The sequence below is a fragment of the Osmerus eperlanus genome, unplaced genomic scaffold (genome assembly GCF_963692335.1).
Source record: "Osmerus eperlanus unplaced genomic scaffold, fOsmEpe2.1 SCAFFOLD_601, whole genome shotgun sequence".
NCBI classification, from domain to species: Eukaryota; Metazoa; Chordata; class Actinopteri; order Osmeriformes; family Osmeridae; genus Osmerus; species Osmerus eperlanus.
Genome location: NW_026911566.1, coordinates 5,343 through 17,993, shown reverse-complemented (window position 1 = coordinate 17,993; position 12,651 = coordinate 5,343). Strand labels below are relative to the sequence as shown.

At 41.8% G+C, this 12,651-nt stretch overlaps 1 protein-coding gene across 1 annotated transcript; it reads right to left on the bottom strand.

Annotated features, from left to right (window-relative positions):
* Window positions 1-3: 3 nt before the first annotated feature.
* Window positions 4-12,312, bottom strand: LOC134016267 (stearoyl-CoA desaturase 5-like; the record flags this gene model as incomplete). Its single annotated transcript, XM_062455658.1, has 5 exons — window positions 12,087-12,312; window positions 4,475-4,605; window positions 1,704-1,909; window positions 737-969; window positions 4-138 (listed from the first exon to the last, which is right to left on the bottom strand). Coding segments are annotated over exons 1-5 (931 nt in total), but the record flags the coding sequence as incomplete, so codon positions are not given.
* Between the last annotated feature and the right edge of the window lie 339 nt (window positions 12,313-12,651).

Here is a 12,651-nt window from a genome sequence, read left to right as displayed (position 1 = left end):
AGGCCTTCTTGCAGTTACTGGCCAGGCCCAGCCAGCACATCAGGTCGATGAAGCAGGTGGTGGGGTTGAAGCGCAGGCCAAACTCACTGGTGGAGTAGTCAAAGGGGAACGTATGGTGGAAGTTGTGGAAGCCTTCACCTGCGCATATTAAGGTCAGGGGAAGGGGATGGCACTGGGTCAGTATTTGGTCCACAAGTACATATGCCATAAGGCCTACATAATGTTGCTATGAGCATGACATAGCACCTATGTATAGACATATTCAAATAAAATAAAATGCTTCAAGAAATGGTCAGTGCAAGTAGATTTCTCTTTGTCGGAGTGAAGCTAGGTTGAATTTGAGCTGAAGTTTGCTTGGTTCCCAAGTTATTTTCTCTGACATAATGGTTCAGTGAAGTTTGCTCTGAGATATTTTGTGTGGATTCCTGTGACTGGAAGCAATTCATTTCAGTGAGTTTCATTTTTAAAGGATGTGAAATTCTAATGCCCCAGGGCCTGAGCCACATAAGGTTAGGCTTCCCTTTCAATCAGCAATTGGTTTTACACCTGGGAGGTCAGAAAAACCTATTTCTATCCCAAGTACAACTCGGCAGTCACAAAAATAAGAAAGAGAACCAGCAGACCTAGTTGGCATTGAGGACTGGAATGTTCTCTGTCTTTAAGCCCTATTCATAATGCAACACCGTTAAACTCAGACTGATGTGCTTGTATTGTACGGTAAAAAGGATTGCCTCACCAATAGCTCCGAAGGTGACAAAGCGGTTCTCCCGCGGGCTGATGTTCTTGTCGTACGGGCGGTTGCCATACATGTGGGCGGCACTGTTGACCAGCCAGGTGACGTTGAGGGAGATTGTGTAGCGCAGGATAGACGGCAGGAAGTAGGAGTTCCACAGGGTCTCCCCCCAAAAGTACCAGGGCACCAGCATGGGCACCAGGAAGCACATCACCAGCACCGAGGACTTGTAGTATCTGTGTCCCAAACAGCAAAGCATCACACATGCAATCATATTCACACACACACACACACACACACAAATACACACACACGCATGCACGAACGCACACAGACACAGCTCCCATTTCTCAGTAGACTGTACCTGCCCTGGTTTAGTATTTCTTGACTTTTATTGTATTGCTTTTCTGGAAAGTATTGTAAAGTACAGTACAGTGAGAAGCATTGTAACAGTTTTATTATGATGATTATTATAATTATTATAATTACTGTTAGCATTTGCATTTGTGCACACATACAGAATATGTACAAATGAATACAGAAACACAGAAAAATGTCAGAGCACTAAAAGATTGAGGACATCAGTATAAATACATTTATTCAACAGCACACCTCCAATTATTCACTGATTGCTTGAGCTGTTTGTCCAGTGATCAATCATTCTCAGTCTTTAAACAGAGGTTAGTGTGAGTGACCTCTAATAGGCTGCAGTAAACCTTCAGCGCAGACACTTTCCAGACAGATAAGAAGGACACAGACGCACAGACAGGGGAGAAAGACACAGATGCACAAACAGGGGAGAAAGACACAGACGCACAGACAGATGAGAAGAACACAGACGCACAGACAGGGGAGAAAGACACAGACGCACAAACAGATGAGAAGGACACAGACGCACAGACAGGGGAGAAAGACACAGACGCACAAACACGGGAGAAAGACACAGACGCACAGACACAGGGGTACTCACTTCCTCTGAAATGCCACAACAGGGTCGGCGAGGAGGTCACTGAAGTCCAGCTTCTTGCCCTTCTCAATGACATCGTGGTGTTTGCGGACAAAGAGCCAGCCCACATGGGCAAAAAAGAAGCCACGCTTTGCATTGTGGGGATCGCCGTCTGTCTCAGAGTACTTGTGGTGGACCCGGTGGTCCCGTGACCACTCGAAAATGTCATTCTAGTGGTGGACCCGGTGGTCCCGTGACCACTCGAAAATGTCATTCTACAGAAGAGAGGCATAGACAAATTGGATGATAACAGGTGGAGGCCTGATGTCAGACCAGCTTGCATCCAGCTTTACCTGCTCTTTCACTGATGGAGGATTTATTCAAATGGAAATTCTGATTTTGATTTTTAAATTTTTCAACTGTCAAGAGACATTAAACCAGGAATCTTACATGACAGATAATATTTAAGATAATAATTTATCTGATACAATGGAATATAAAATATATTGGGGGGGGGAAATCTTTCAATAATTTCATACCGCTGCTTATCTCAATTTGATCTGCCTGCTAGTCTGTCTGTCCGCCCATCTGACTGAATATTATGTTGATCCATTTTAGATCATAATATCTCTGCAGGTAGTGCATTTCTGGATGGGGTTCACTTCAATAAATCTTTTTAAATAATTTTGAGAGGACAAAGAAGCCCATTTGGGGGAGGGGGGGGTGATACCAGATTCCCTTCAAAGGAACATTGTTTTTATAGATTTTTTTTGTTCTGAAGGTAAAAGCACAAGGCTTCAGGGCAGAACACTGTCTCTGTGTGACTAATTTGCATGAGCATATCCAGGCAGAAGTTCTTCCCCCTCCCTTTCCCTCCTCCCTCTCCCTCTTCTCTCTGTATTGATTGGCCAGGTCACGTGTTTTCCCCAGCAACTGACTTTCTAATGTTGCAAGGGATTATGGGAAGGACTCCCAGTATGACTATCAGTATTCAAACTGAACTCTCTCACATAAAGTGGCCAGTGTCTAGATGCTGGGAGAGTCAGGAGTTATATGTTTACAACACCAAAAATAGGGTATATCAGATTTCACACTGAACATCTTATACATTTACAACATACACAGCAAAATGTTCAGTGTGAAATCTATTCTTAGACAACACATAGCAGTCAGAGGGTTGGCGGTTCGATCCCGCCCTATGTGGATCAAAGTGCCCCTGAACAAGACGCCTAACCTCCAATTGCTCTTGACGAGCCGGTGGGTGCCTTGCATGACAGCCAATCGCCATGAGAGTGTGTCAATGAGAAGTATCAATTGTACAGCGCTTTGGATAAAGGTGCGATATATAAATGCAGACCACTTACATTTGACTGTGTACCTAAAATGTTATGCTGTGCTGCAGGGATTAACAAGGGATGTGCTTTTTGTGAGGAGCCACAAGCAGGAAAAAACAAGGTGATCTAGACACAAGACATGACCGGTGTGCCTTCAAGAGCTTGTGACATGAGAATGGCCGAGCAGCACTCAAACAGCTGATAATGCGGGAGCTTCACTCTTTTCTTCCTCTTCCGGAAGAAGAGAGAAAAGAGTCCCTCTGTGGACTAGAATGAATCCCTCTCAGACTCATTATGAAAGCCCTCCCAGGCGTGCTGTGGGCTGTGGAGAGGAGATGAAGGCACTGGGACCAGGCAGTGTTTCAGCAGAAGTGTGTTTCACACACATCATAAATGCACCAACGTGGTCTGAGGACACGGCCTGAGTAAGCAGACAGAATTGAGCACAGACCCAGGCCCAGCATTGTGATTGTTATCGTTAAATTACTGAACTGAACACATCAAAATATATTTTTATATCTACTCTGATATACCCTATTTGGGTGGGAGGGAGTGTTATTGCATTCAACTAAACCTCAAACCAGGCTTAAGCTAAAGTAAATGATCATATCTCTCATTTTCCAATATGATACAAGAGAAAGGGTTGAAGCTATTAGCCCTGTTGAGAATTTACTCTGAGATCTTGGAATAAGGAATTGTAATACAATCCAATACAATATAATCCTCACATTGACCAAACTTTTTGGTTTCATTGATCATGGGAGCCATTACAGTAAAATATTTCCAAAACTGTAATAGTTTTTGTTCATTTCCCCCAAGTGACTTTTCACAACAGAGCTAACCCAGAATCCACAAAGTGCAAGTCAATGAGGTTAAATGCCAAGACAGTGTAGTGTAAGTAATTGGTACTCCTGAATCCAGCCCGGCGTCCCTCATTATTGTATTATTGCCCTTTCATGTGTCTCACCTGATGTATATTTGTTAGACCGGCCTCACTCCCATGCCCCGCCTAGGTTGTCTCATTCCTCTGTGTATATAAGCCCCAGTCTGAGTCTTCACCTTTGTCAGAACATTGGTCATTATTTCAGTGCCGGTTATATTTGCCTGACTTTGAGTTTGCCTCTTCCCTTCTGTTTTGGTTACCTGTGCCTTTTGGTTTTTTGATCCTCGCTTTGTTTACGACTCTCCCTGTGCCTACTCCTCTGTAATTCTGCCTGTCTGATCTCCTGGATTTTGACCTGTGGACTGTTTTTGTGAGTTCCCTGTTGCTTGTCGATTTGGCACTGTGTCTATTGGATTACCTGGCTTTGGCCCTTGGACTGAAATAAAACAACGTTTTTGGAATACTGTGGTCAGCGTTTGGGTTTCTGGCTGCCACAGTATTCCAAAAACGTTGTTTTATTTCAGTCCAAGGGCCAAAGCCAGGTAATCCAATAATGTACAGTCTAAGTGGTGCCTCACCTGGAAGGCCATGGAGTTAGCAGCAGCGAGGAAGATCCGCAGAGGTAACTTGGCTTTGTAGGACCTGTGGCTCCAGAGGCGGTGGGCTCCTGCTGTCACCCCCAGAGCAGTGATCAGGAAGCACACGTATGCTGCAGACACAGGAGAAGGACACAGCCAGGCTTGAGTGTGCCAATGACAATGAGCATACCTGCGTTCTATTCACAGCATCCCATGGGAACAAATAAACATGTATTTTTACAAACAATCATGGCAACACTTTACTTTAAGGTTCCATGAATTGGCATGAGCTAATATAGTTGTTTAACTAACTATGACTGAAAAGTTAATCTGTACAGCCCTTTTAATGTATTTCTGCATCATGAATTCATGTTAGCAACTACATTATTGCCAATTCATATTGGAATGGAAAAGTCAGTCAATGTATTTATTAATGTTGAACTAATTGTAAGTTCGTCCTATGGTTTGCTAATCTATAAATATAACAAATATGTTAGTTTGTTGTCGACAAATGTTAACAAAGGTTAATTTCATGCTTAATCAATGCATTTGTTCATCATAAATTCATGTTAACCACTACATTAGTTAATGCCAATTAATGAACCTTATTGTAAAGTGTGACCATTAGCTCTGATACCTGTGTGCTGAAATGACCATGGATAACTGAAACAAGGTTTTCAGGTAGCTTGTCTTTTTGAGCTCTTGAGATCCTCCAATTAAACCAGTGAGATCCTGCTTACTCAACAAAAATTAATCAATAACATAATGTGACACAGCAGAATATTTTAGGAATAACAGGAAGCTATGAACCCTCTCTTCATTCTCAGAAATAAAGGTCTGAAAAAGGTACAAATGTGGTACCCCTAGTCCGCAATATAACTCATTTGTATCCAAAGAGAATATCATTGTACTTTCAGGGTACATTTTAGAAATTTGATCTCTGAAGAATAAAAATGTACCTCCATTGTCACTTTATTTCTGAGAGTGTGTAAGCTATCGGGTGGTATTTATTTATACATGTCATTGACCTCCATTCTGAACTCAATACTGCTGCAGGGAACCAATATCAATCAATAAGTCAAGCTCCGTTTCCCCGTAGGACTGGTTACAGTGCGGGAAATCTTTCAATCAGCTCAGCCAGGCAGACACTGCGAACGTGAAAGATGCTTCTACTGTATATCACAGACAGGATAGAGCTGTTCAGAAATATCTGTGGCTCCCTGGTTCCTGGACTGTTATGAGCACTTCTAAGTGACGCAGTACATTCTTTCTGTCAGCAGGCTGTAAGTGCAGACTGTTGCTGAGGAGGTGGTGAAAGGACAGGCTAATTACATGCGTTTCTAGGATAACACCAAGTGACAGGTTGTTTTATGCAGCAGGCTACAATGATTCACAGTTCAGCAAGTCGGGCAGTTTTATTTAAACGTCTGTAAAGATGTGCTTAATTCTGGACAGCAAAGAAAGGTTTCACAGCCGAGCTACGCAGGAAATTGGGATTGCAGCATACGCATTTTGGCTTTCACAGTAACACACATTAGCATATGTTCATGCTAATGCATGCATGTTTAATCACTGCTAAAAACAGTTCATCATTAAGGACATAACACATGAATAAATGCCACTCAAATTACAGCAATCATCCTCAGCATTGACTATGGTCTAAATGTGGTTATGGTCTAAAATTCAGGAACATTCATATTTCACATTTCAGATCCAATCTGCACAGTCCTGTATCCCATCATGCATTACTCCCTATCACCACTGCTGGAGCTGAGAGATATTGATATCACAGCAGCAGAGAATATTTATGGAAGTGCTATAACAGCAAGCTGTGCAGCACAGATATGCATCTGGCAGTTGGAGGGTAGCACTGGGTGTGTCGAAGTGTCCCTGAGCAAGACACCTAACCCCCAATTGACTGACGAGCTGGTTGGTGCCTTGCATCGTGTGTGTGAATGTGGGAATGAGAAGCATCAATTGTACAGCGCTTTGGATAAAGGCCCTATATGAATGCAGACCATTTACTATTACCCTTTAATGGGGTCTCAAATTATGAAAAAGGGTCTTCAAGTTCACAGAAGGAAATCAGCAGCCCTGGAAATCACAAACAATCTTAATAATGTGAGGAACATTTAAACTAGTTAATGATCAATTGAATAAAGTAGTTACCTATAGACTAAGGGGAATAAATACTGGCCCATCTCCACTGATATCTCTCATTAACAAGGTATTTTTGCCCGCAGAACTGCTGCTCACTGGATGTTTTTTTTCCCAGCACCATTCTCTGCAAACTATCATTTTGAAGACTATAGAGACTGTTGTGCGTGAAAATCCCAGGAGATCAGCATTTCAGATATTCAAACCATCCTGCCTGGCACCAACAATCACTCCACGGTCAAAGTCACTTAAATCACATTTCTTCCCCATTCTGACATTTGGTCTGAATATAGCTGAACCTCTTGACAATATTTGCATACTTTTATGCATTTAGTTGCTGCTACATGATTGGCTGATTAAATATTTGCATTAACAAGCTGGTGTACAGGTCTACCTAATAAAGTGCTCAGTGAGTGTATTTCCTTCATCTCGACCCAGGGCACTTTGCGAAGGAATAAAAGCATCACATTGCATCACAGAAATCAGGTATTCCACTAATGTAATATGTCCTTAACAGGACACCTCCTGTCAATCAAACTGCATAATTCTCCACCCTACCCTCAAAAGATACAAATGATACAATGGTATGACAGGAAAAACATTTTTAAAATGTCTTTCTCTACGGGAGATTGGGAGGTTTTCACTTGGCGGTAGAGGGATATAGTGTATTTAACATTTAGTCAGCATTGTAAGTATAATGAATAATGACTAGACTGTTCTAATATTTAAAAGCTCCTCTAGGACAACCAGATGACCGCCATATGGTCTGAATAACTAATATATTGAGGCATAAAACACTCAACTCTCTCAACTGTGGGGCCCTTACCCTGTATCTGATTTATACCACCTCAAAGACTTTGGGGTGAATGGGTGAACATCTGACACCCGTCCCCTTGCCGAACACAAGTGGATTCTCTAACCAGAACATGCACCGCTGAACCCTGTCTCGCACTCGTTGTAACATCATGGCGGACATATTCCTGGGACAATATCTGTTCCAGTCTCTGCGTAGCACAGCAGATGTAGATAAGGTGATCTAATGAATTAATTCATTCCAATCTGGCAATACTTGTCATTATAAAATATATGCATATAACTTTGAGGTGGCGAAAGCCTGCATATGAAGTGATCATGGACTGACTGTGCCAGCACTGTTTTTGAGAGAGCAGGCCAGAAGCACAACCCTCCCACCTACCACGCACACACACACACACACACACACACACACACACACACAGAACAATAACGCTAAGTGCTCGATAAGCTCATGCACATACTGCATGTAATATCTCAGCCACAGGCCACAAAATACAAAATAGCTCTTAAAGGCACCAAGCCAGTGAAATGACTCTCATGGTCAATCAGGGCTGCTAGGCCAGAAGCCAAAGTACCCAGACATATACCTTCATGCAATTATCTGTGGACAAATGCAGCAGTGCCATGCTTAAAATCATCTAGGTCACTATTAGGAATTAGGCAATGATTAAAAAAGCATCACCACTGATTCAAAGAAAGAACTCCTACGGATGTACAAAGATATGACAGCAAAATCAGACACTGTACTGCCACCCCCACTCCAAAGTGCTTCATACAGAGGGAGTAAGAGCCTTCATTATCTGGACTGAAAAGAACAGGCAGACACGTTCAGTTAACAACATACTTTGCTGTCAACTTATTTTATTCATACCACGGACTCAATTCTGATTTATTATGTTACATGCTGATCAAAGTTGGCATTTCAATTCTTTTTTTTTTTTTGGAAAGGGCAAAAAATATATGGCCTGTGCACATTGATAATGGGTCTTAATAGAATACATTTTACTCTGTACCTACAGAGTACGCTTGATCCCTCTTTGATTCATATATGCTTCTAGAATTGAATGAACACTTATCATTTACTCTGTAATTAACACCTTTCTTTCCCTACCAACCCTTTCTGCACATGCCTGGTTAGAGGTTTCACCACATCAGATAAAATACAACCCCCCCCCCCCAGTCCCTGTCTGCACCTATCCCCCACCCAACGACCTCATTTCCTTCAATCAGTCTGATGAAACCCGGCCTTCCAGCCCAGCCCTCAATCATGTTACATCCACCCAGCAGCTCCCCGGGCTGGCCACCTCAGTGGGATTGATTCCCAGTGAGGCAAACACACCCAGAGCCTTCATTACGGCTCTAACACTGCAGCCCCCAAGGACGCTCCGTCTCGGTCCCCATAAAAACAAACAAACAAACTGAAGATCACGTGCTACCTGAGAGCTTCATTGTCACTTGTGTTGCATGTAAAGAGTGCACTTATGCTGCATGCAAATACATCAAAAGAGGTTCTAGTTGTACCTTGTTTTGGTTTACAAATTCACGGAGAAATGACATTGCTGAAATTCCCCCCAACCCCACACATAATCTCCATAGTAACAAGACTCTTTACTGCTGAACAATTCCCGATTTATCGTCACTTGTAAACAAGGCCTGATGTTTCAGACAGAAGCAGCCCCTAGCTGCCACTGTAACATGCCATGTTCAACAATACAACCACGTTGTGTCTCCTTTCCTGCGAGCACCCCTCCCATGTGAAGGTCTGATCTAATTTAATTTCACAGGTCAGGACAGGAAGCCGCACTGAGCCATGGCAAAGCTCCTTAACTGACAAACACGGTCACGGCTTTAAAATGATAGTCATGGATGTAAACGGCAGTAAATCAGAGATACAAGGGCAACTATACCATGGAGAATGGAGATGAAAACATGTGCCTCCCCTCCTTAGCTTCCCTTTGGGGAGTATATGATTGCAGTCGCCAGTCATGAACCAGCACAGAGGAGCCAGCGGAAGGCAATCAGGGCTTGCTGAGAAACAGGGTGAAATCAGACTGCGGGTGATGCAAAGTGCTGCCTCAGTAAGGTGGTACAGTAAGGCTCCTCAATCAGTGGATGAGCCAAAGATCTCTCCCAAGACACTGCAATGATGAATATGCAAGCGCATTTCGTATAATACAACAATTTCTCTATTTCATACTTTTACTCTGTTATTCTACCAAAGAGGACTATAGCGGGCTGTGCATTGTGACATTCGTACTTCATAAGTCTGTTAAAAGCATGATATCACCCTGGAGCCATTGATAAATACCTTTGACTAGTCTTCCGTGCCTGTAGCCAGTCCCATAGTGCCCCTTAGTGTTTGAGAAGATCATGAAGTTAGCGACATTTAGCCATGCATAGTAGCCAACAGACAAAAAAAAAGAAAAAAAGAACCTGGACCCATAGTCCAAATATTTATTTTGGGAAAATAATATAATGAGGTCAAAAGTGAGTAAAACATTGCACTGAATCTGATAAAATGGTTTAGCATTATACTTTTAAATACCTCTTTCTGATCTGGCACATTGATGTACAAATATCCACAGTGACAAACTTGGAGAAATCCAAGGACAAAAGGGACTAGTTTTCATAAATGGATAAAAGTGTTTAATAACTCTGAAGGCATAGAGTTCAGCTTGATGAGGTGATGAAATCCCCATCTCTAAGTATTTAAGACTGTTCTAAAGGATTTGGATACTTCATAAAATAATATGTACTGATTAAAGTTACCAGTGGAAATGTGCTCTCTCCAGAAATTAATGACGCATGCTCAAGAGCATAGCAAAACAATTCTGTTAAAATTAAGCTGAGATTCTGTCTTGATTCCACATTAAGTCAGCGAAGAAAATTTATTCAGAGAGGAGTAGACACAATTAACACCTTATGTGTGCCAGTGCCAGGTGCCAACATCTAAAACTATTTCTATATAGCCAATGGGGGAAAAACCTGTGTTGTTTCTTAGTGAATCCCTTACTACAGCAAATACAAGTAAAATATATTCTGACCATGCTGATAATAAAAGTAATATAAGATATTACCCCATTGATACTATTTTCCATATCTCTTTGCTTGTGTGTTAACAAACAAAAAAACATAATTGAGAGTGCAAGCACACTACCTACATAGTACTTACTGTGAATAACCCATTATTCTTCAATTTTATGAACAGTAGTAATTAAAATCAGTTCAGATATGGATCTGTCAAACAGAATATGAGTAATGAATAGCTCACTGGGTAGAGCTAACTCACAGGACTCGTAGAAACATATGTACAAGCATCACTACATCACTGAAATAGTCAACATACTAAAGAGGCCTCAAAGCACTTGACAGTTGTCAATAATTCAATTACAAAATATGGATCCTTTGTGGCCTGAGTGTAATACTTAATTCTCAGTGCGGGGCCCCGAGAGTTGGCCGTGGTTTTCCATTAACGATAGATGGCACCTTAAATTACTGGACTGAGACACCAACATCAGCCAGACACTGCAGGCAATAAAGGGCAATCCTCTAATTACCCAGCCACACCCCCATTAAGCACACTCCATTAAGTGCACCACACTCAGTCATGTACTGTGCAAAGGATAACTGTATCAATATCTTTGGACAATATACCACAGGCAATTACAATTAACCATCCAATGAATTATTAAGAGGCATATGCAGAATAATGCTAAACACAAATATGCCATCAAGACACACACACACACACACACACACACACACAATCCAGCAGAACTGCTCTTTGCTAATTATCAGCTGACCTGGACACATTAATGGTTATGTATTGACAGCAGTATATTAGTCAAACCAAAACTGGAACTCCAGAAACATTGATAGCAACCACATTTAACTGAATATAAAACTGCCTAAAACAGCCTAATAAATACAATTTAAAATAGAAAATTTAAAAGAGATAAAGGAATTGAAATAATCTGCATGCATTCATTTCCTATTTTTATGATAGAAATGGCAGAATGTTTATTGTCCTGAAAACATATTTGAATCAACTCATTCATTTTCTATTTTTAGGAATCATGGTAATATTATCATCAACAACAGATACAGTGGATTTATTTTGATACGCATCGAACATTTTTGTGAAAATGACTCGTTCGTATGTTTGATCGGTCCAAAACAATGATTCTAACAGTTATGAACGTGTTATTCAAACAAAGTGCAAGGGTTCAGAATGCCACAGGAAAAGGGTACAGTGCTCCACAGAAGTTCGACATAACTCATCTTAATGTAGCTACTGCAACCTAAAATAATTGGAAATTAAATTCGAAGAAACGGCCTAGTATTTGACTACGTCTTTTCTGAAACGACCACATACACAAGGACATAGTATTCGTGTGAGCTGATGGTATTGTTGTATCAATTAAATAGTTTTATACGAAGCCTGTTGATTTTTACAGGTAGGGTACTTAAACAATATCTGGTGAATGCATCATGCGCAATTATTATAAGAAGTAAACCTTATGTCGCCAGCGTCAAGCATGCACTGAGCAGAGACATGCACTGCGGTAGCCTACGCAACATCTGAAGTTACACAAGCCCGCGAGTTACACAAGGTAAGTTCTTTGTCTCCGGCACTTACACCATATCCAGGTAAGGGGGTGCGCCTTGGGGATGAGGAAGAGGGAATAAAATGCCCCGACGTGCAGCAGGGTCATCAGGATGACATTTCTCCAGACGATGTTTTCAGTGAGTTTGCCCTTCGCATCCCCTTTCTGCCCATCCGACGCCTGGTGCATCTCTGCTCTCGCCGGCTCACCCGCTACCCTCTCCTCATTCTGTACGCTTCCATCCGACACACTCACCATCTCTGCATTAAAGCACTTGTTTTGCGATCCTGGGGGATACATCCACCCCGTAAATAGTCTGCGTTACTGACAGCTGTATCAGTACGAACTGACGAAACAAATTAAATGTCAAAATAATATAAAGTCACCTATTGTAAACCCAGGGCAGATCTTATTGATGGAGAGGACAGGCATAGCTTGCTGGCTTCTCATCCATTGTGATTTGTATGAGAACTGAACTCCTTCCAGTCGCACAAAGAGACCTGCAGTGCCGCAGCCAATCATACGACGTGGCTGTTGTGGTATAAAGCGAAAACCGAATGCTAGTGCATAGAGCTTCATAAAATACATTACCTTCAA